General features: G+C 39.1%; 1 protein-coding gene across 12 annotated transcripts in view; it reads left to right on the forward strand.

Annotated features, from left to right (window-relative positions):
• CTNND2 (catenin delta 2) overlaps positions 1 to 20,020 on the forward strand; it is a 655,387-nt gene that overhangs the window by 396,367 nt on the left and 239,000 nt on the right. For all 12 annotated transcript variants that reach the window (XR_010610081.1, XM_065667606.1, XM_065667609.1 and 9 more), the window contains one exon: positions 5,740 to 5,934. Coding sequence is in view for 11 of the 12 variants with exons in the window: in XM_065667606.1 (XP_065523678.1) it covers positions 5,740 to 5,934 (195 nt within the window). In the remaining variant the exon portion in view is untranslated. The remainder of the gene's footprint in view (positions 1 to 5,739; positions 5,935 to 20,020) is intronic.

Consider the following 20,020-nt stretch of genomic DNA (forward strand, 5'->3'; position numbering starts at 1 on the left):
CCATTTAAATCAGAAAGTTCTTCCAGCCCTCTGGAAAGCATGCAACGTACCAAAGCTATAAGATTGCTGTGATTCTGTTTTTAATTTCTAAGCCTGCAGTCTCTTTTCTCGCTAATGGGCTTATTTCGACATTACTATCCTGTGGGGTTGGGATTTTTGTTTTGTTTTGGTTTTAACTTGTCATCTAAGAAAAACTCAATTCAAATTACATGAGCAGTGTTGTCATTATAGTTGAAATTAAAAATCTATACAGTCAGTTGTGAATGGTAAATCCTCTTTGTTAGAAAATCAGATCTTCTGAGTGCAGCATGTCATACTGTGTTTGGACTCTGAGTTTGATACCTAGAGCCTCAGGTAGCCTGAGATATACTTCTTGTTGAAATGTGTGGGCTTGTAACCAAGTTAAGTGCAAATGCATTATTGGTAAGTGGTAATAGAGTGGTCATCGAGCTTCATCCTCAGCCTTTATCTCATCAATGATGTTCCTGAATCATAGACATAAGGAAAAAATATTGAATAGGACTCTCGACTATATTTTGTTGTAGAGGAGTTCTAAATGGAAGCTGGATAATTTTATCTGGTCAAATCTTTGTGTTGAGATATCACTTACATACTTCATGTTTCCAGTGAAATCCTGGGAGGAGGGCAGTACCATATGATCTGTCAATTAGAGGTGTTTAGAGAGAATCATGAATTTGTAAGACTTCTTTGGGCTGCAGTAAGGCAGGATGGCTGGTCACAAAGGCTTTGACTAGTGGCACACATAAAAACTGTTCAGCCTTTATTAAAATGTGAATTGAATAGTTTTAATATCTTTAGCTTCTTGAAATGACAGATGTTGCCAATATACTGGTGTACTTTATTGACCTAAACTGTCAGATTAGCAGTGTCATTCAAGTGTGTCTGTTATATTTATTTCCATGACAGTCTGCAGAAGCTCTGAAGAGCAGTTAGGGGTTTTTTTTTGTGTATTTCTCTCACATTACACTTGTCTGAGTACAGTATTTTTCTTCCTGTGCAATATGAAACTTTGTCAAAAAAGAACATTTTCCTAGGAAACAACCATTTCCCTGTACTATTGAGGAACATCTGTGAATATGTGAGGAACATATTTCATCTAGTAGGGTGATGGGGTTTTAAATGTAAAGGGTGGAGATTGTCTTTTTGATCCAGTCTGCACTCTTCTTGGGTTCTTCCTTTTGCCCCTCTGGAATGTGGGAGGACAAAGATTACAGGAATGTGGTATCTTCATCTGGTAAAACTTCTGGCTGGTTCTAGGTTATCATCATTGCCCCAGTGTGATTAACCTGGCTAGAGCTCACATGATACCCCTATGCTGAAGCCTAACCACAGTCTAATTTTACAAGTTCCACAGATGTGGAAGAAGGTGCATTTTGCTTTCCATCAGGTTTCAGTCCCAAGGTCTCCATAAGACAGGAAAGTCTCTTCTGTGTGCTTTCTTCTTCCAGTTATTTAGTTTCTGGTTTGTTTGATTAGTTTTTTTTCTAAGTACCCTATTTAGATTGGGGGTTGTTGTTTGTTGTGGGGTGTTTTTTTGTTTTTTAACTTGCCTGCTTCACTTTTGATGTTTCAGTTATTTTAGAGACTTTCAATCCTTAGCCTTTCAGTCCTTTCTATCCTGTCTGATGTGATGCACCTCTGGCAGTGCAGTCAAATAACTTCTCGGTCTTTTGCCAAACTAGAGATTGTACTATTTGAGGAATTGATTATCAAGTGGTTTCTTCATGCCCTAAAATAAATAACAGTTTAGCACTTCTCAGTGTTTGGGGAGTTTGCTGTTTTGTTTTTTAATCTAGAAGGGAGAAAAAAAAATCCACTCCTTCACAACCGTGGTCATTAGGGTTCTGTGTCTACTCTGATGCTAAATACATCATCTGTAATTAACAGCTTACAGAACTGAAAATTTAATAATGAATTTTCTTTGAACTTGTATGTGGGCCTGTCTTTGGGCTCATGCTTTATACTTCTCGAGGAAGAAGATCTTTGCTGTTAGGGACAGGTTGGTCAGGGAGGGAGGATAAGTCCATTTTCAAAATATGCAGGAGAGTTGCATGTGGCCTTGCTCCACGTCACTGCTCTTGTTTCAGGCAACCCAGAGCATTGTGACATTATTAGTGGGGTGAAGGGATGGCAGCTGGTTGAAAGCAGGGTTTAGACAAGTGCAGTTTGGGGTGAGTGATGCATTCATGATGCCTCTGGGTTTAGGGAAACTGCTTCTGAGGGCAGTGAGCCTCCTTGGATGTGAGAATGCTAATGGACCTTGGGAATCTGATGTCTTATTGCTTCCTGGTAGTATATTGATTACTGCTTTTCCATTCTTACCTTATTGCTTTTCCAGTCTCTGTGAGCTTTAGACTGCATTAATGCAAGGGGTTTTGAAGCAGATGATACAGATCAGCTTGCAGCTTCAGGTAGTAAAGGATGTAGTGGTTTGCTGCTAACTCAAGATGCAGGCAGGAGACGTGTTGCACCTCTCTCTCAGGGCATCAGTTCTTACAGTTCATGGTCTTTGCTTTGATTGATTATCTTAACTGTTTTCAAGTATCCTCAAAAGTAACATGGTGGAGGGGCTGAGTGTGTAGATGAGGTAGAATGCAATTGTCTGAAATTCATCACAGCTCCCCCCCTTTTTTTTTAATGACATAAAGATCTGTAAGTCTTTTTTGTAGACTTCAGCTCTAATTGTGCTTTAGTTTTTCTGAAATTTGTTTACGAGAGCTTTACTGCATATGATACAGCGCTGGCAACAAAGGTGACTTGCTATGATAGCTATTGGTTAGTTGATATTAACATTCAGGAAAACATGCCATAAAAAGCTGTTGCTCGTGGCTTGAGACTTGAATAAATTAATACATGCAAGAATTTTAGGAACAATGGGAAAGAGATTTTAATAGATAACAGAATTTGCTATTCCAGTTTTTTAGTTATCAACATAATAGAAACATCAAGAATTATGGTGGTGTTCCATCTTATTTATAAACTTCCTGGGTTGTTTTTTTGGGTTGGTTTGTTAGTTTTGTTTTTGACTAGATTTAAGAGCTATAAAGGCTGCTAGTGTTTTGTGTTTAAATACTGATACTTGATAATTTTGGAAATAGGGTAGTAAAATTGTGTATTTAGGCCTGTAGAAAAGTATCAGTTTTGTTTGAAACTGATACTAAAACTAAACTAAAAGGTTTTTGAGACATAAAGTATATAAAGCTATAAAAAGTATATTCATCATTCATATATAAAGTATATTCATCTTCTGTTGTATTTAATTTCTGAGATTTAAGTGTTCATGTTTTTAAAATTAAAAAATATTTTAATTACCTGTTGAAATCCTTGTTTTCTTGAAATGTGAAAGGAATAGTGCAATTATTCCCTAATAGAGTTTTAAATCCTGAGCCTCTTTTTGGGGTGTTAACCCATAATCTTGTTATTCAGGTGCTTCAAGTTATTTCTAGAGTGCCACTTACCTGCTTTCAGACAAGTTGCGTTGGTTTTCTTTTGTCGTATGTTGCATCTTCCTTGTCTTGGTTGGTTGAAATGTAGTGTATTTTGGTCAAGAAGTTTCTCTGGTTATTCGTATGTTTACTGTTTAGTACAGTAGTGTAATGTGCAGTATGCAAATAAACCTCTGTTTAATATTGGTGTAATAAACTACTACTAACCTTCTGTTTAGTATTAGACTAGTTAATACTAGAGTATTAACACATACTCTACTGTTGGTAGAGTATGAAGGACGTTGAATTAAGCCCACCTCACCAGAAGGCTAGTGTAACTGAGAACATTTTAATATTTGGGTTATACTGCCACTAAGTGCAGTGGGAAAAGTCTTTCAGTTCGCTGGAAACAGGTTTAGGAATCAAATGTATTGTTCCAAAGAGCAAAGTGAATTTGTAAATGGACAAAGGAATTACAGTGCTTGTAGAAGGGGTATAATTCTTTATTTTGTAGCAAGTCTGGTTTGTTGATGCTCTGTTGAACCTTTGAAATATTGCCCTCCATTTCTTTATATTTTTTTCTCTGAATACAGTTTGAAGCAAGTACTCCATGAAACTTGTACATAATCGCAACAGTCTGTATTTTAGGCCACTCTGGAGAATACTAGACTTTGGTGGAGCCATTGAGCTGCTTTGAGAATCAGTCTCAAAGAGGCAGGGTTAAAATGCATTTTGAAAATGCAGACCATGAAGAAATTAATTCTGTAATAAAAATATCAACTTCCTGGATAATTGCAGTAGTTAGAGGTAAAATATATCTTTGGGATTCTTGGCAGACTTTCTAGTAATGGGAGCAACAGAATTACTTTCAGTGTTGTGCTAATGGCAAGTCAATCTGAAAAGTGTTTGAAGGGAAGAATATGCAAATAAGGTGTTCCACTCAAAGCATGCGTGCTGAAAAATTCGGATGAAAGCACATATGACATAAGCTGATTAGAAAGAAGGAAATGGAATAAATTATTTTTTCTTCCAGACAATTTGTATTAAAGCTCAGTAACATTGTGCCTTTGCATCTTGTCTCATTTCTCTCATGTTGCCATCACAGATTACTTTATATGTGTGGTTTGCATTTTAAAAATAACTAGTGTTTGTTTTGTGCAGCAGAGCCACTCCTGACCCAATGAATGTGGTAGGGAATTTTAACAGGAATGGCTGCACTGATGGTCTGAGCAGTACAAGTGAAGTTAGTAGAACACTGCCCACATCCAAGATTTTAACCTCACAGGCATATTAGCAGTTCTGTCTTTGACTGCTTTCTTTTCTAAACACATAAATAGCATGTGATCACTTTGTGGTGTAGACCTAACCTTTGCCAAGTGTTACTTGCATACTAGCTTGATTCCTGCCCTCGTAATGTGTGATGTTTGTATGGCTTCCCTGTGATTCTCCTTGGGAATCTTGCTAATGGAGCACAGATCTGAAGTACCTAAGTGACAGAGAGCTTCAAGTGAAAAGTAAACCCAGCTGGAAATATACAAGTCTCTTTTTTTTTTTTTTTAATAACATGATAGAAAATAGTATTTTTATTAGTAGAATAAGATGTTTTAATACAATCCCAGGTGATCTTCTTATTTATATTAATAAGAAGTTGTATCAAAACAGATTTTCATTCTCAGAAGATATTTGAGTTGAAGAAAGTCTTAGCAATATGATTTTTTTTTTTTTTTAACTGTTGAGGGCAAAATGCTGATAAGGCACATCCATTCTGTCATATTTTAGTGAGATAGCAGAAAGATCGGCCTTCTTAAAACTGCATCTGTTCATCAGCTTTAAATTACTTCATTTATAGATCTAAAGATATGGTGTAACACTTGAAACTAGTTCTGACTGCTGCTCCCGTATTCCTGGTTCTTCTGCAGACCCCTTTGGTCTAGGGCATTCCTGCACTTGCACAGCTTTTGAGAAGATTGGCAGGTTTTGTACTCTGATTAAGAAGAGATGATATATATGAGATGATGATCTCACCAAAATACATAGTTTCCTTGGAAGAAGTGAGGTTTTGGAGTAAATGCAGACAACTGGATGATGAGACTAAAGCGATTATCTGGAGCTGTTGCTGCTCTTGCATGCTGTTTCTATTTTTATGTTGAAAACATTTATTTCTGTGTTTTGTTTGGGGTTTTTTTTTTGTTTTTTTGTACTACTTTCAAGTAAACTTTCAGTAAAAGTCAGATCCTGTATTTGTCAGTTTATTTTTCTCTCTCTTAATTGTCTCTTATAAATCTATTTGCAGCTGGGTCTCGGGCATCTTACAGCAGCCAGCACAGCCACCTTGGCTCCGAGTTAAGGGCACTGCAGTCTCCAGAACACCATATAGATCCTATTTACGAAGACAGAGTTTATCAGAAGCCCCCTATGAGGAGTCTCAGCCAGAGTCAGGGGGATCCTCTGCAACCAGCACACACAGGCACATACCGCACTAGTACAGGTAGGTGGATGTAACTTGCATGATTGTCTTTTTATGAGATGTACCTTATTCTTCAGTACTAACTCTTCTTTTCTTTCTGATGTGCTAAACAAAATGTATTTTGTGCATGCCAGCCAAACAAAATACCTTGTGCAGATGGCAGCTCTCAGTAGAACCCCAAAGGCATGTGCAAATGGAGAAATACTTAATGTTGTTCTATGTGTACAGAAGGTTAAGCTAATTTGGGGAGGGGGCTTACTCATAAGGAGAGAGAATATTTTTACTAATTTTTGTATTGTCTTTTAGAAAAGTCTGTTGTCTCTGAAGAAATGGCTGGGTTTTTGCCTGCAAAGGTATTTTGTGTATTGCAAAGGGAGTGCAAAATTCCTTCCATATGAATCTAAAGGATTGTTGACTTGTTTTCAAAGTGAATCATGCATAAATGTTCTTCCTCTCTCCTGTAGCAGTAGGCTTAGGTATAGGTACACAAACATAAAATTGAACTATGGCATAGAGGAAAGCTGTTAGCATCTCTGGTTTATCCATAAATAATAATGATTATCCATGAAATGTATTGGTGTACAAGTCCTACTTGCAGAATGTCCTCTCAACCAAATGAAATACAGCTGTATGTTGAAACCCACAAATAGATCACAAATCAACAGGGATATTTATGGTATTTAATGCACAAAATAAGTAGAGTACATAAATGCTACAGCTAAAATAGCCTAAAGCAGATGTGGAAAGAACTTGCCTTAGGAATTGTAAGTATTTCTGGTGTTTTATTTTGCTGTGTGGATCAGAGGAAAGATTATGTCCATTCTCAGATGACTCTCATTTTCATCAAGAAAAAGTTAAGTGTACTTCTTGGAGTGAGATACTTTGCTTTCTTCTAAAACTTTTTAATTTTTAAAATCTTTTTTTTTAAATCTCTAAGGGCAAAGCTGTCAGGTTTTGCATGTCCAGAATTTTCTGTTGCTTTATGCAAGTTTTGGATGTTCAGAGTACAGAAGAAAATCCTTGAAAAGAATTATTCCCACAGAATTCTCTTGTTAAATACCTGTAACAGCTTTATACACCATTATGCAATTTCCTTCCTGTTAAAGAAACTACCATAGTGTATGTTTTGTGTAGTGTTGTACATGTGTATGAGAAAAGATTACTATTCTTTGCATGAAGGGGACAAGACTTCTGCCTAAATCATTGAGCAGCAGAGGCAGTGATAGTAATTGAGGCAACTTTAAGCCTCATTTTCCATGTGGCCACCTCATATTTCCTATACAATGCTCTCTTTCCCAGTTTTGCCCTGAAGAGGTTTTCTTGTTTTGCTTGCAAAATATCCATTGGTTCTCTGTGCTGAAGTAGCAGGCTGTCTTGTGACTGTAATCTTCACAACACCTCTGCAAGGAAAGAAACCCTGTCAATATAGATCACAATTATAGTGAATGAAACTGGGATGCACAGTGTTTGTGGTAGTACCTGGGGATGGGTTTTTAGAGAGGGAGAGAGAAAGCTAAACGAAGTATGCTGATTTGGGTAGCAGAGATGGGCCTTGTGAAGGTCAATTTTGTTTTACTGTTTGAGATATGGATTTGAACGTTGCTTCAGGCTCATTCTGAAGAACAACCCTATTAGTCCAGCTTTGTGTTGTGTTGATCCTCCCTTACTTTCTCTCTCATCATCAGGGGGGGACCCCTATCATCAGGGTCAGGGGAAATAACAGCAGGTGGTTGTGTCCCAGGCCAATTATTCTGTTGCTCTGTTGACAGCTGTTAGCTGCGGATGCTGTCAGCCTTTTGCACAGCCAGGCTGAAGAGCTGTCAGCGCTCCGAGGGAATTTTGGGCTGGATCAGATCAGCTCTCAGACTTTTCCTGCCTCTACTGCAAATGTCCGTAGGAACATATCCCTTCTGATGGAGACCATACAGTTTTTCTAAAATTGGCAAGGAAGGAATGAGTTTAACTGAAGTTTGGAACACACAGCTTTTTATTTCTTCATTCAGTTGTCTTTTTTATTGTAGGACAGAATAGCTCTTCATCATGACTATTTGGTATTAAATATGAGGGATGTGGATTGCTGTGTACTTCTTGAAGGTACATGCCAAGGGTTCATAACCTCTATCTTCAGTGTGTATGAACTGCACTGGATGGGGTGTGATGGGGAGCTTTAAGACTGCAGTGTGGTCCTTCAGAGACCAGAGTTCACATTCTTCTGTCTATTACATCAGTACCTTTAATCATGAAGATAGTGCACAGTTTTTCACATCTGATAGGGAAACGCAAATTTAGTCTAAGGACTTTGTCCAAAGCTTGGATTTTTTTTCTCTGCAGTTCACGTTGCCCATTCAAAACAAAACTTATGCTAGTTGTACTTGCAAACCATTTACTTTTCTGGTTCAGTTTTGTTTTGTTTTCAAGAGAACATTCTTCCCGAAGTTGAAAATCTCACTTAATTTTGAAGATCAAGTGACTCAGAATGAAATTTTTTTTTTTTTAATGTAGACATCACCTCTTTTATCTTTTGTGAGCTCTTAAATACTTAGTACATTTAGTAATGTAGTTTACACAACTAAGGATAAAGCCCACTCAGAGTTTTTCGTTCTCTAGGTGAATCATCATTCAGTGAGCAGAATTCAATAAGCTAAAATTGCTCTACGGGGTAAACTAAATTAAGTCTGTTCTGTTAACTTAGGTTTGGTGTTTGAAGTTTTTTTGTGGGGTTATTTTTTTCCCCTTTTATTCCACTTGAATAAAATGTATGATGATAGCTCTACACTAAAGGCTACATATTGCAGAAGGTATAAAATAGTAGGAGCTTACTGAAGATCTCCCTTACTAGCACAACTTCAGATAGGGGCAGGGTGAATTTTTCATCACTTTGTGGTTTAAATTATGACTGGGTGTGTTACTGTCATGCTGCCTTAAGATAAAAATAATCTTTCAAAGTTGACAGCGGTAGCTGCATAGGCTTTTTTTGGTTGGTAGCTTTTACTTAACAATCCCTTTTGGTCTTCAAAGGATAATGCTTTCTGTCATATATAAAGTACCAGCCCAAACTCATGTGCTAAAAGTAGCAATAAACATGAAATTCTGCTTTTGAAATGATCCACAAAAGATGTGGTTAAAGGAAGTACTCAGACACAATATAAATAACAAATTAATTTACTTACCGAGTAACAACTTACATTTGTAACCCAGCTAAATAACAGCATTACTTTTGTCCAGGCAGGCACATTATTTATTTTCCTTTATACATATAGAGGCTTTGCATTATTAATTTAAACCCTAGTTAATAATATTTTCAAGTCAATAATTTGCTTCTTTGATGGGGCGTTTACATGACCACCACTGGAATTTCAAGAAAACTGTTACTTAAGAGGGGCGAAGGATTGCCTTTCAGCCAGAGTGGGACAGAGAATCAGTGATCATTTGCTTATTTGCAGAATTAGAGGTTTGGATTAGGGATTTAGTCCTTAGTTACTGGCATTGAATTCATGTTAAACGTGAAACAAATCAAAGCAGGCAGCATAGCTATGTTCCAAGCCTGGGATTTCCATAGCTTCCTTGAGGAAATAGCAGCTTTGCTGCTCAGATTCTGGGCTGTCAGTGCCACCCTGCAGCAGAGCAACACAGCTTTGGTAGTGGTGGGGTCTGTGGGACTTTCAGAGGGACATCACCCTCTGAAAGCTGGCAGCATCCTGAAAGCTCTTAACAACGCTTGCTTTCATCATGGTGCCTCAGTGAAAGACATGAGCTCTCTTCTGTGAAAAGGATGTGATTTGCAAATAAAGTTATTAAAAGCCTTCAAAGAGTACTGTCCTCAGCAGTCTGGGAGGGACGGATGGTAAATGTGAGGTGTGTGTGTATTCTGAGCTCTCTACAAACTGGAACTCTATCAGATAAAATAAGTGCTGCTGCTTAAAAACACTGGTGAGCTGTGGACATTAGACCTGAAGACCTGCTCATGGTTTAAGACCCACTGGCTTCAGGGTCTGAGGGAGAATATCTTTCTCCCCAGCTTCATACAAGTGGCAAGGATGAACCACTGGAGAAGTGAACCTGTCCTGCGTTCTGTGAAGGATGTACGCATCTCACCAGACAAGAGAATCTTGACTGCCTTGAAGAAAGCTTAAGGATTTCCTCTGGATGCACAGCCTGAGGATTGCCTCTGGTTCTGGCCCCTGAAGGTCACCATGGGAAGGCCTTGTGATGCAGCTCAATCGTGGCAAGTCCAGCAGCTTTATATGGTTACACGCCCAGTTGGCATTAGTTCTGAGTGTTGGGTGCGTGGAGCTTAAGTTCATCCTTCATGAAGACAGGGCATGGAAGGCACTGTGCGGACTCTTCTGAGCTTCCCAGAGAGAGCAGGAAAGAGTTAGGAAAAGCAAGATGAGAGTTTGTTGTTAATATTACTGAAATTAAAAAGAGGACCCTGAGATAAAAGATTTATTGAAAGGAGATAGAGTGGTGAAAGGATAAGCAGTCAAAGTTTGTGTCACTTCTGAAGAGTGGCTTAATGCAGGACTTAAAGGGTTTAGCAAGCACGCTGTTGCAATGGGTTATGCATTGGGGAGCGTGTGTGGGGTCGGGGCACTCCTTCAGCACTTCTTATGTTAAGTCCAAAGCTACCCGATGTCCCTCCAGCATGTGCAGGTGGTTGTCAGGCTGCCCTCCAGGTTCCCGATGGCCTTCTCCAGGCCAGGTCTCCCTGAGGTTCTTCCCACTGATGCTTGGGGGGTTCCACCAGTGCAGCACCACCAATGAAGCTGTCTGTTACCAAAAGCTGTGCTGCCACAGGCTGCACCACCTCCTGGGTGCCATGGTGGGGGTGCTGACCAAAGAGAAGAGTCTGTGAAATTCATGATGGCAGGTGTAAACAAGAAACGTGGTTATTTGCAAGCTGGGTTTCTGTGTGGAGGGAGAGTGCTGTCAGGAGAGTCAAGGCAACTCCTTTTCAGAGGGAAGAGTTACCTTGTGTTCCTGGTCATGGCTTCTGTCCAAGTGCTTGCTAGCAGCAGGGAAAAACTGTATTTCATTGACCTGTGATGTGGCTCAGGAAAAATGCTGAAGGTGAGAATTAATGTTGTGTTTCTGGACAGATGTGATACTCGTCCACTTTCTTCCTGCTCCCACCTGGTCCTTACTTGCTGAAGGAGAGGAGGGATGCACTGAGGGATGTCTGATGTCAAGCACTGCTGCTAGTTAACTTGTAGTGCTGTCTTTCTCCATTTCAGGTGTACCTAGCTTTAGTGGGGTAAGGCAGCATTTGCTCCCAGAGTCCAGTCTTTCTTTACAGAATAGGCATGCTGGAGGGATGAGAGGAGTATCCAGGTGGCCTTGCCAGTGAGTTGCTACTTCACCCGTGCTGCACTTGGACTGAGCTTTTGCTGTCCTGGAGGTTAAACAGTGTCTGAAAGGAAAATTTGCAAGGAAAATCGGTATTCATTCTCTTGTCACTGAGCTGGTGGCTTTCTCACAGCTTGGCTGGGCTGTTTCTCTCTCTTCCTCCTTGCTCTGTCTTGTGAGGTGCCTGTGGTAAGGATATCAGGTCTCTACTCAGGACCAAAAGGAGAGGTAGAAGCAAAACCCCCTTTTTCTGCTACCCCAGACCAAAATAGCCCATACTAAATTGATTGCACTGTTGGTTTTTGGGGGGGTTGTCTTTTGTGCAGGGAGGGAGAGGTAGCTAGATTTGTTGCTTGTAGGTGCTCACATGGTGCTGATCTCCTTGTTTGCACAAGGGAAGCAGGTTAGTCCCAGCACTTCAGTGTCCCGCCGCTTCCTGTTCTTAGTGCCAGACGTGTGATTCTTACCTACAATTTGGAGAATCCTTCCTGGTAGGAAAGTCAGCTGCACGCCTAACCCGTTTGAACTTCCATTTCGTTGATGTAATAGGCAGAAGTCTGGTGTGGGGTTCCTGCTGGAAAGCTGCACCAGCCACCAGCTCTTTGCCTCTGCCCTGCCCTCCCACTGCTGCCTCCACTGTGGGGCAGAGACCTCACTTTGCTCCGGAAGAGTGTGCTGCTCTGCTGCCAGCTGGCTCTGCCTTGCCAGCAGGGGAGCCAGTGGTCTGTGGGAACAGTAACTGCTCAGTAGGTGCAAGTTATTCCTTTCTTATTTTGAGATTTTTACATCAAACATGGACAAAGGTGTTGCATGGGCTACTTAGTACGGCTTCCATATACCCACATACTTGATTTGCTGCGTGGTTTTTGTGCTGATACAGGTTAGGCTTTCTTCTATTCTCATTACTTAGCTGTTTTGTTGTTCTTTGCAAAAGGACCACAAAGCTATAAAGGGTACATGAATTGGGCCAAAATACATCATCTTCACAAGACCGTAAATATTTGTCTTCGTATATAAAGAAGTACTGGATGTGATTGGTATTTTTAGAAGTCATTATTTCAAGGTAAAGATATTTTCATAGTGAGACAATTTTCCAAACATTGGAAAATTGGCTGTGTGAGAAAAGGTAGACATCAGTTTCCTGTAGAGTGATTTTCTTCTTTTGAGAATAATTAAGCCTACTTTATTGCAGCCATGTGGCATCACAAACTGACAGTGGTTTTCTGTGTCTGCTTTTGAAGATAAATTGTTCTTCAACCATTTTTAAGCTTTTACGGATTTTCTTTTTTAGTGGTTCTGAAGTAGTTTATAACAGAATCATAGAATGGTTAGGATTGGAAGGAATCTCCAAAGATCATCTAGTCCAGTCCCCCTGCCATGGGCCGGGGCATGATCAGGTTGCTCAGAGGCCCATCCAACCTGACCTTGAATGTTGCCAGGGATGGGGCATCTTCCACCTCTCTGGGCTGCCTGTGCCAGTGTCTTACGGCCCTCACAGTAAAGAATTTTTTCCTTATATCTAGTTTGAATCCACTCTCAGTTTAAAACCATTTCCTCTTGTCCTGTCACTACAGGCCCTACTAAAAACTTTGTCGCCATCTTTCTTATATGTTAGGTGTTGAAAAGCTGCAGTAAGGTCTTCCCAGAGCCTTCTCTTCTCCAGTCTGAACAAGCCCAACTCTTGCAGCCTGTTTTCACAGGAGAAGTGTTCAAGCCCTTGAAGCATCTTTGTGGCCCACCTCTGGACTTGCTCAAGCAGGTCCACGTCCTTTTTATGTTGGGGGCCCCAGAGCTGGACAAAGTGCTCCAGGTGAGGTCTCACGAGAGCAGAGGGGCAGGATCACCTCCTTCGACCTGCTGGTCACGCTCCTTTTGATGCAGCCCAGGATACAGTTGGCTTTCTGGGCTGCGAGCGCACACTGAAGCCGGCTCATGTTCATTTTCTCATCGACCAGCACCCCCAAGGCCTTCTCTGCAGGGCTGCTCTCAATCCAATCTCCACCCAGCCTGTAGCTGTGTCTGGGATTGCCCTGACCCAGGTGCAGGACCTTGCACTTGGTACTCAGTATTCAGATGATACCTGAAAGAAATCAATTTTTATTTATTTATTTATTTTATTTTTCAGTAAACATTGAGAGGTATATTTTTAATAGTAAGTTGTTCTCTTCACCCATTTCAAAGCACTGGAGTCTTCTATGACTTTAACATGCTAAAAAAAAAAAAGTGTAGAAAATTAATTCAGCATCCTTAGGTTGGAATTAGACTACGTAAAAATGACATCGTGGAACTCTAGTTCTAATGTCGTGATCAGTCCTATATAGAGAGTTCACAGCTTTCTGCTGCAAGCTCTCCCAACCACCTAACTTCAGCTCTGGGAATCAGTCTCTGAGGTCAAGCCTTGCATATCACCAGTAGCAGGATCTACAGAGCAGTTTATATCCTAGTTGCCCTACAGCTATCTGATCCTTTCCCACGTTGTGTTAGTATTGCTTCTCAACATGGAAGTGGAATTTAGGTCATCGGATGTATCACTTGTCATTCCATAGACTTCAGATTAATGAAGAAAAGGAATTTCAAGGGGGTTAAAGGGGGAAAAAAATATTTTCTATATACATGCAGTTAGGTGTTTTCAGATTCTTATGTTGAACATCAGTGGGTAGATTGATACAGTTTTACTTTGGTTTTAGAGCAGCTTCTAGCTACTTAGGAGGAATTGCCTGTTTACATGCTAGTTCCTGTATTAAAATACTTTATTTGACATTAAGAAGGGAATCTTGGTTTCAAATATATTTTCATTTGTTTTTAAAGTTGTCAATTCAGCCAGAAAGGAGGAGCAACCGAAGAAACAGCTTTGACTTGCCCCCCTTTGGATTAAACCCTTGTTTCTCAAATCTTTATTTAGTTGTTGCTTAGCCCTAAAGTGCAGTAGTTAGGTTATAAATACTAAATCGCTTCTTTCTGCTTAGGTTGTGGAGTTTTTTACTGGTTAGGGACAGGTTTGAGTTTTTCTGTTTTGTCACTGTGCTCTGATGCCACAGCTGCAGATTAATTGAAGATCATGCTGGTAAATCACACAGTATGGAGTTCTGGCTATAGGACATAATGTTTTCAAGGAAATTAAAAAGAAAACTTACACCTACCATTGCTTATCAGTTTGGTAAAGTTGTGATAATAGACCTGCATTCCTAAGTGACATCCACTTGATAATATTGCTTTGGGAGAGAGAATTATAGGAAACAAGTAGGGAACAAATCTTCAGTACAAGGTAAATTGAGCAGAAAATACCTTAGTGGTCTGCATAGTGAATAACAAATCACCTCAAAGCAATGCCAAGTCATAATCCCATTTCATTCAACTGATCCAGGATGTCTGATACAGCCTTATCTGTGTTATATCATTGCATATATGTTTTTAGCTGATTCTCTTTGCAAGTATAGTGGCATCTTCTCTGAGAAGTATTTCTCTTTTTAATTTTACTTCCTATTAAAATTTTGGCAGGAGTATAATAGAAGACACTCTTTTCAACTTCACTGGTATCCAGTGGTCACTGTAAAGCTGTGGACAAAGAGCAATGAGAGAGCGAGGGAAGTGGCAGGAGGTGAAAAACCTGCAGAACCACATTTGTAATCTGTGAGCAATATCCCACTTATAGTGGAGAAGCATTTGTCCAAATATATATTCATAGCTTCAAAGTATTAAGTTCATGGTTGAGTTACATCGAGGAACTGTACCTATCTGAAAGCACCAGAGATTTCACTATTGCTCAGAATAGAAACCTTTTAAAATGGCCAGTATCTACAACCTGCTTCCTGTGTCGCACGAGCAGGATACCTTCAGAAGCTTGCGTTTTGTCCTCTGCATTTTCCAATTCTTCCATTTTCCTTTTTCAATAGAAGGTTGACTTGGAGCATGTCTGAACGCTTCTCAGATGTCCCTTGACACTTGCTACCTACTGAAAAAGAAGTGTGATTATAAAATCTTGGTCAGGGAAGTACATACCCTGTAAATCTCATCTGCCACTATTGAGAAAATGCAGTGTCTGCTGTGTGCCAGAAACTGTGTATTTATGATCTGTTTACTGTACAGGTGTAGTCTCAGGTTAAAGCCTCATCACATTAGGCTTTAGTGATGCAGGACTACTTTCATTTTATTTACTTCAGTGTTGTGTCAAAATACAGGTTGTCATTCATGAAATCAGAAGCAGTTCAAACACCTTTCATAAATCTTTTGATAAATCTTTGCTGAATAAAACCAAAATACTGTGTCAGGGGTAACTAGCCAGTAGTGTCTTCAAGATGAATAATGCTTTTGTGTTAAAGGATCATTCTTTCTGCAGCATTATATTTAAAGGCACTTTTTAAAACCTCACCAGCCTGTTGATTTTTGTTTGTTGGGTTGGTTTGTTTCTCAAACAGTAATTTATTTATTTATTTATTTTTATTAGAAAACTGTCTCATTTTAGAGGTAGTCTCTTCTATAATTTCAGCAGTTCGTGTTTAAGGTTGGAGTTTTTAAAAGTACAGCAAGTGTTCAAAAAAGTTTGGGTTTACTCTAATGGGTCCCGCAAGTTTCAGACTATCATTTGCAGAAGTTAGGTTAATGTTTAAGATGCATGTATCACATGGTCTGGCAATGCAGTGCAAAAGTGTTTAACTTAATAGTAAAGTAACTCTCTACTCCAGAGCAGAAACTGTTAATTAAAATAGCTGAAGCATAGTAAGCTGTTGTAAAAAATACCAGTTATTATCCTTTCAGTTACTTAGGATTATAGTATATTAAATAGGGAGAAGTCAAAATCTGAATTAGACATCCATGTACTTGATGGCTGTAGCATGAGCCAGTGCAGGCTGTTAATCTGTTATTGTCTCATAATATACATTCTTTTAATAACGATTGTGACTTTTGTCCATGTGTTCTATGTTGGCCAGCTGGACAGGAAATTTTAAACAGAGGGGTTTCAAGAGAAGGTGAATTTGGAGTGAAAACAGAAATTTAGTTGCCATAGGCTGTCTGTGTGCAGTTGTATGGTCTGTGATCAGGTTTTATAATCGTTACGGTCCTTATGTCCCACACGTACAATGTGAAGACTACAAGGAGGAGGAAGGTGATGTGCATGTATTGTGTAGTGCCATTGCTCAGAGATTAATTTTATCTCTAGTGAAGAAACTGGCATGATGAAATTCTGAGAGGGCAATGGATTTTAAGGACGTTGACAGTTATTACTTTCCCTGTTTAATGCTCATGTAACAAATGAGTCAACTGCATGTTCTCCCCAGATTGGGGGTTGCAACTCAGAGAAACAAGAGACAATCTGATAAAAGATCTTGGCATGACACCTTTAGCAGCTGAAGTTGGCATACAATTATCACATTATGTGGACGCACCTTTTGTGCAGAGCAGCATCACTGAAACATGCTACAAGCTGAGTCTGAGAATGGAAGTTGCATATATTAGTGGAGATTAGAATCTGGCAGACTTAACATGCATTCAGTTCCTGGAGGTGGAAAGAAGTATTATATTTTTTAATACAGAAAATACTTGAAAAACGTGACTTCTGCCCTGTTTGGTTGTAAAGAAGAAAGGAAGTCACTTTTGTCTTGAGTCAAGAGAGCTGGGAATCTGAAATAATTGCAAATATGTAGTTGCTTGGGGAATCTTAATATCTATGTAAAACCTTAGTGTTCCCTCAGACTACATGTATTTCAGAACTATGATTTAGCTATATATGCTTTTGAGATAAAGGCTGTATTACCGGGATGGACACCCCCATAACTTTGGCAACTGATGGTGAGGGGAAAGAAGAATGTAGAATTTGAGGAAGTTGTGGGTGCAGGGATGTGAGGTTGGGTGTAGCAGTGAAGCCTTGTAACAGACCTGGCTGTGGAAGAGGCTGCGTTCAGATTTTGATTTCGGGTTTCATAGAAGTTGCATCAAGCAGAGCTGCAAATAAACTTTGATTGGACCTTGTTCATCTCGGGCATCTATTGAACTGAAATATAAATTTCTAAAATACAAACTCTGTCACCATTGCTGCTCACTGAATTACTTGTCTACCTATTTCTCAATTTAAATTTACTTTAGAGCTACAAAAATCCTTATCGATTACTTTATTCATAACGTATGTATTTGCTTCTGTTACTAACCCTAATGGAACTAGGTAATTTCAGATCAATTCCAGCTAATTGCATGCTTAAACTCGTAAGTAAAGTAATTACTAGCAAAGAAATGCCAAGTCTAAATTGGTGATTAAGAAAATTATTCCATATGCCGAGGGTTAGGCAGTAGCAGTTACATGTCTTCCCCCAGTGGAACTGTTCAATAAAAGGAAAAAGAGGTATGTATTTTAAACAAGAAATACACGTAACAAGGAAACTTAGACACAGACAATGTGAGAATGTACAAACTGAATAACAATATAGACACAAGGAGCCTTCAAAGTGACCAGATTGCTCTATAGACAGAAGAATAGCTCAAAAACTGAGGAAGCAGCATTTTGCAGAGCACAAGTGATATTTTGATTTCTATGAAGCAAGGAGCTGTTCTCCCACAGAACAGTGGCATGTAAATACATCGATGATCATGAGATGATTTTAAGATTTTTTGAAAGAATCAAATAGCAAATGGGTAATGATTCATTCCTGGGCCACACAAGTGCTTTCACTATGTATATGGTCTCCATTAGTGTTCTGCAGCTGCTGGAGGTGGGAATGAACTTGTTAACTAATTTATTTGCCATACTGGGCTGTTGAAGATACTGAGCTGAGCATGGTGGAGCTGACTTGAGGGATGGAGGTTGTAGCTTCCCCCAACATATGCAGAATATGAACATTTGGGAAAAGCTGGAGCCAGCAGGAAGAATTAGGGGGAACAAGGCTAACTGAGTCTTTGCAGCATAGGTGAGAGAGGGGGAGGATATAGAGATAACAGGGAAAGAAAGAGGCTTTTCCAAATAACTGTGTGGAGTTTGATGTGATCCTGGAAGCCCTAAAATGCAGGCAAAGGAGCCCTAAAAGGAGCAAAGGAAGATTTACTTACAGGTTCTTTTTATCTCCCTCATGCTGAGAATCTGGACACTGGAGTTTTGACTGCAACTATATAGGACAAAATAAAGAGTATGGAGAAGTGGAAAATGAGGAACAGAAAGTTGTAGTACTTTTGACTGCATTTTCTCCCGTTTTGACAAGACGTTAGGTAGCAAAGTTGTCAAGATACACAGGACTTCTGTGGTGTTGATATTTGCATAAGATCCTAGAGTTTAAATCTAAATGACAGCCTTGTATCTTGAAATCCTTCAGTGTTTGAGGTTTTTTGTTCTGCTCTCAATTTTTGTGTTTAAAATATGAATTGTGCACGTGTACTTTGAACAGAGGATATGATAGTGCCTTCCTAAAATCATAACATAGAGGTAATTGTTAATATCAATTATGGCTTGGGCTTGGTCTTTTCCCCTTTTGGTAAACATTTTCACATTTCCCCAGTCATATATTTCTCAAAAATATTACACTTCCAATGTGGGAAAGTGCTGCTAAAAGAAAGTAACTGTTAAGAAAATGTACTATATATTATATGTATTATCATACATCTTGAACAGTGTTAAATTTGACTGCATGTGCTTGTTACTTTGGATTGCTGATTTGCTCCTAGCTTGATTATACACTATTTTGTTAAGCTGCTGTTGCAAAAAAGCTGATGCATGCTCTAAACCACTCACTTAAATTTAGAGATAAAAAGTGGTTGTATCCCCAAACTTGGTGAATTCTGTTTCCTACTTGACAGAGAATGCATAGTGTTATTTTTGTGATTGTGGGAAAGGTATTTGTTTTATAAATCTTCCTATATATTTGCTGCCAACAGAGGCAAATCTGCATCATTTTATGATATTATAATCTATGAACTCACAAAGGGATGGTGAACATACATTGCATTAAAAGAACAACTTACTGAGTGGGATCCAATTTGCAGCTTTCACCCCAGATTAAGAATCAACTGCAGATGCAAAATTAGTGAAGAATATAAAATATATAAAAAATGTAAAGAATAGTGAAATCTGTATGAAAGGCACAAGGAGAAGGTTAACACAGGAACTGAATGTCTAATATAGAATAATAAGAGGAAAATTTTACAAGGTAATGCCCACAAATGAAACAGCAGCACCAGCAAAGTAATTTTTGGCAAGAAAGCGTAGCAAGATAAATTTCATAAATCAGTTGATCCTTTCTGAAGGTCTGATCTTATGTATGTTAAAAGGGCAAAATGCCTGCTGACTTACAGAAAGTCTGAACAACTTAGCAGTTCTTGTGTGAATTTGGTCTCCCTAAAATACTCAGCTATGGTGCAGTAGTATTCCTGCCTAAATCAGCGTGTTCTTTCCTTTAGAGTTATGTTGGTTGTTTCTAGAGATGTCACAGATTTGAAAAGAAGATACTAAAAAATTCACTTTCTGATTTTGTATCTCATCATGAGTCTGTGAGCGTATTTAGTGATACACCTAAATTTTCAGCATTAATCTAAAAGTTGCTCTGTCTATGTTAATACTATGCAAAAGCTGTAGAAAAGTTTAAAGGCTGTTTTTTCTATACACCATTTCTGCCATCAGGAGAGCCATAATCAGGGCCTATGTCAGGTCTTCGGACCTGGTGGCCCAAAAGTGTTTTCATTATAGTTAGCAGGGGCTTTTCTTTCTCTTTGATTTGTAAGAACTTGAGAGACTTCATAGAATCATAGAATCATAGAATAGTTAGGGTTGGAAAAGACCTCAAGA

The sequence above is a fragment of the Lathamus discolor genome, chromosome 2 (genome assembly GCF_037157495.1).
Source record: "Lathamus discolor isolate bLatDis1 chromosome 2, bLatDis1.hap1, whole genome shotgun sequence".
In the NCBI taxonomy this organism is placed as follows: domain Eukaryota; kingdom Metazoa; phylum Chordata; class Aves; order Psittaciformes; family Psittacidae; genus Lathamus; species Lathamus discolor.